The following is a 1,528-nucleotide window of genomic DNA, read 5'->3' on the forward strand; positions in this document are numbered from 1 at the left end:
AGAGTTCAAGGCTTCTCGTAGGTGGTCTGAAAAATTTAAGAGACGCTCAGGCATTCATTCAGAGGTGCGTCATGGGGAGGCTGCAAGCTCAGACAAGAAAGCAGCCGAAGTATTTGTTAAGTCGTTTGACGAGTTGACTGTCCAGGAAAGCTACAGTCCCCAGCAAGTCTTCAATTGCGATGAGACTGGGCTTTTTGGGAAAAAAATGCCTCATCAAACGTATATCACGGCAGAAGAAAAGAGGCTACCTGGGCATAAACCTATGAAGGATAGGCTTACCCTTGCACTCTGTGTAAGTGCCAGTGTGGATTTCAAGGTGAAACCCCTGCTGGTGTATCACTCCAATACTCCTCGAGCCTTCAAGACCCACAAAGTCGTTAAGGAAAGTCTAAACGTGTTGTGGAGGGCTAATGGAAAAGCCTGGGTAACAAGACAATTGTTTATCGAGTGGATAAATATTTGTTTTGGCCCAACTGTGAAAAAGTATTTGGAAGAGAATCGCCTCCTTGTGAAATGCCTGCTGGTACTGGACAATGTCCCTGCTCACCCTCCTTCCCTCCATGAAGATATTGCACCCCAATATTCCTTCGTCAAGATTCTCTATCTTCCACCACACTCCTCCCCTCTCCTCCAGCCCATGGACCAGCGAGTGATTTCAAACTTTATGAAACTCTACACGAAATATCTCGAGCATTTTGATATTGTCATATGCCTCAAAATGATCGATCAAGCTTGGCAGGAGATTTCGAGGCGCACATTGAACTCTGCTTGGACGAAGCTGTGGTCTGAAGACGATTCCGAAAATGTTGACGATCCTGAACCTGATGCTCAATCTGAAGTTGCCAAGATTGTTACACTCAGGAAGTCCATGGGTCTGGAAGTTGATGAGACCGACATTGATGAGCTTATCCAGGAGCACCAAGATGAACTTACAACGGATGACCTGAAGGAGTTGGAGGTCATGCTAGTGAACGTCATTCAGGAAGAGTACAGCGGGGGTGAGGAGGATGAACCACTGACAACAGCAGAAATTAAAGAGGATCTAGATGGCTACTTTAAAATGGCGACTCTCGTAGAAAAGAGACACCCAGAAAAAATTCTCGCAGTTCGTGCGCTTGAATATTGTAATGAAGTTTGCCTGAGTTATTTCAGGAACATTTTAAGATGCAGGCAGAAACAAGCTTCTTTGGATGCATATTTTAGTAAGAGGCCTTTGGTAGAAGCAGACCAAGCGCCAGCTAAAAAACAAAAGAAATGTGGTAATGATGAAGAAAATGCGTAGTGTAATTAAATTTAGAAAATAGAAAATGTAAAGTAAAAAAAAATAGAAAAATAAAAAAAAAATAAATCTTATTTTAAGTTTATTGTAAAGTTGTGTTAATATTTCCTGCCATTTGTAGATGCGTTTCCAAAAATTAAGTGTTAATGTTTTCTGTCATTTATAAATCTGTTTTGTAAAGTTAAGTATTTATGTTTTCTGCCAATTGTACATAAACGTTTTCTGCCGTTTTCATCCTCCTCTACCACC

The 1,528-nt window shown here is 41.5% G+C and overlaps 1 protein-coding gene across 1 annotated transcript; it reads left to right on the forward strand.

Moving 5' to 3' along the window:
* The first annotated feature begins 205 nt into the window (after positions 1–205).
* Positions 206–1,282, forward strand: LOC137655332 (tigger transposable element-derived protein 1-like). Its single transcript, XM_068389224.1, has one exon. It carries the CDS (start codon positions 206–208, stop codon positions 1,280–1,282), a length of 1,077 nt encoding a protein of 358 aa, XP_068245325.1.
* Positions 1,283–1,528: the final 246 nt, after the last annotated feature.

The sequence above is a fragment of the Palaemon carinicauda genome, chromosome 16 (genome assembly GCF_036898095.1).
Source record: "Palaemon carinicauda isolate YSFRI2023 chromosome 16, ASM3689809v2, whole genome shotgun sequence".
NCBI lineage: Eukaryota > Metazoa > Arthropoda > Malacostraca > Decapoda > Palaemonidae > Palaemon > Palaemon carinicauda.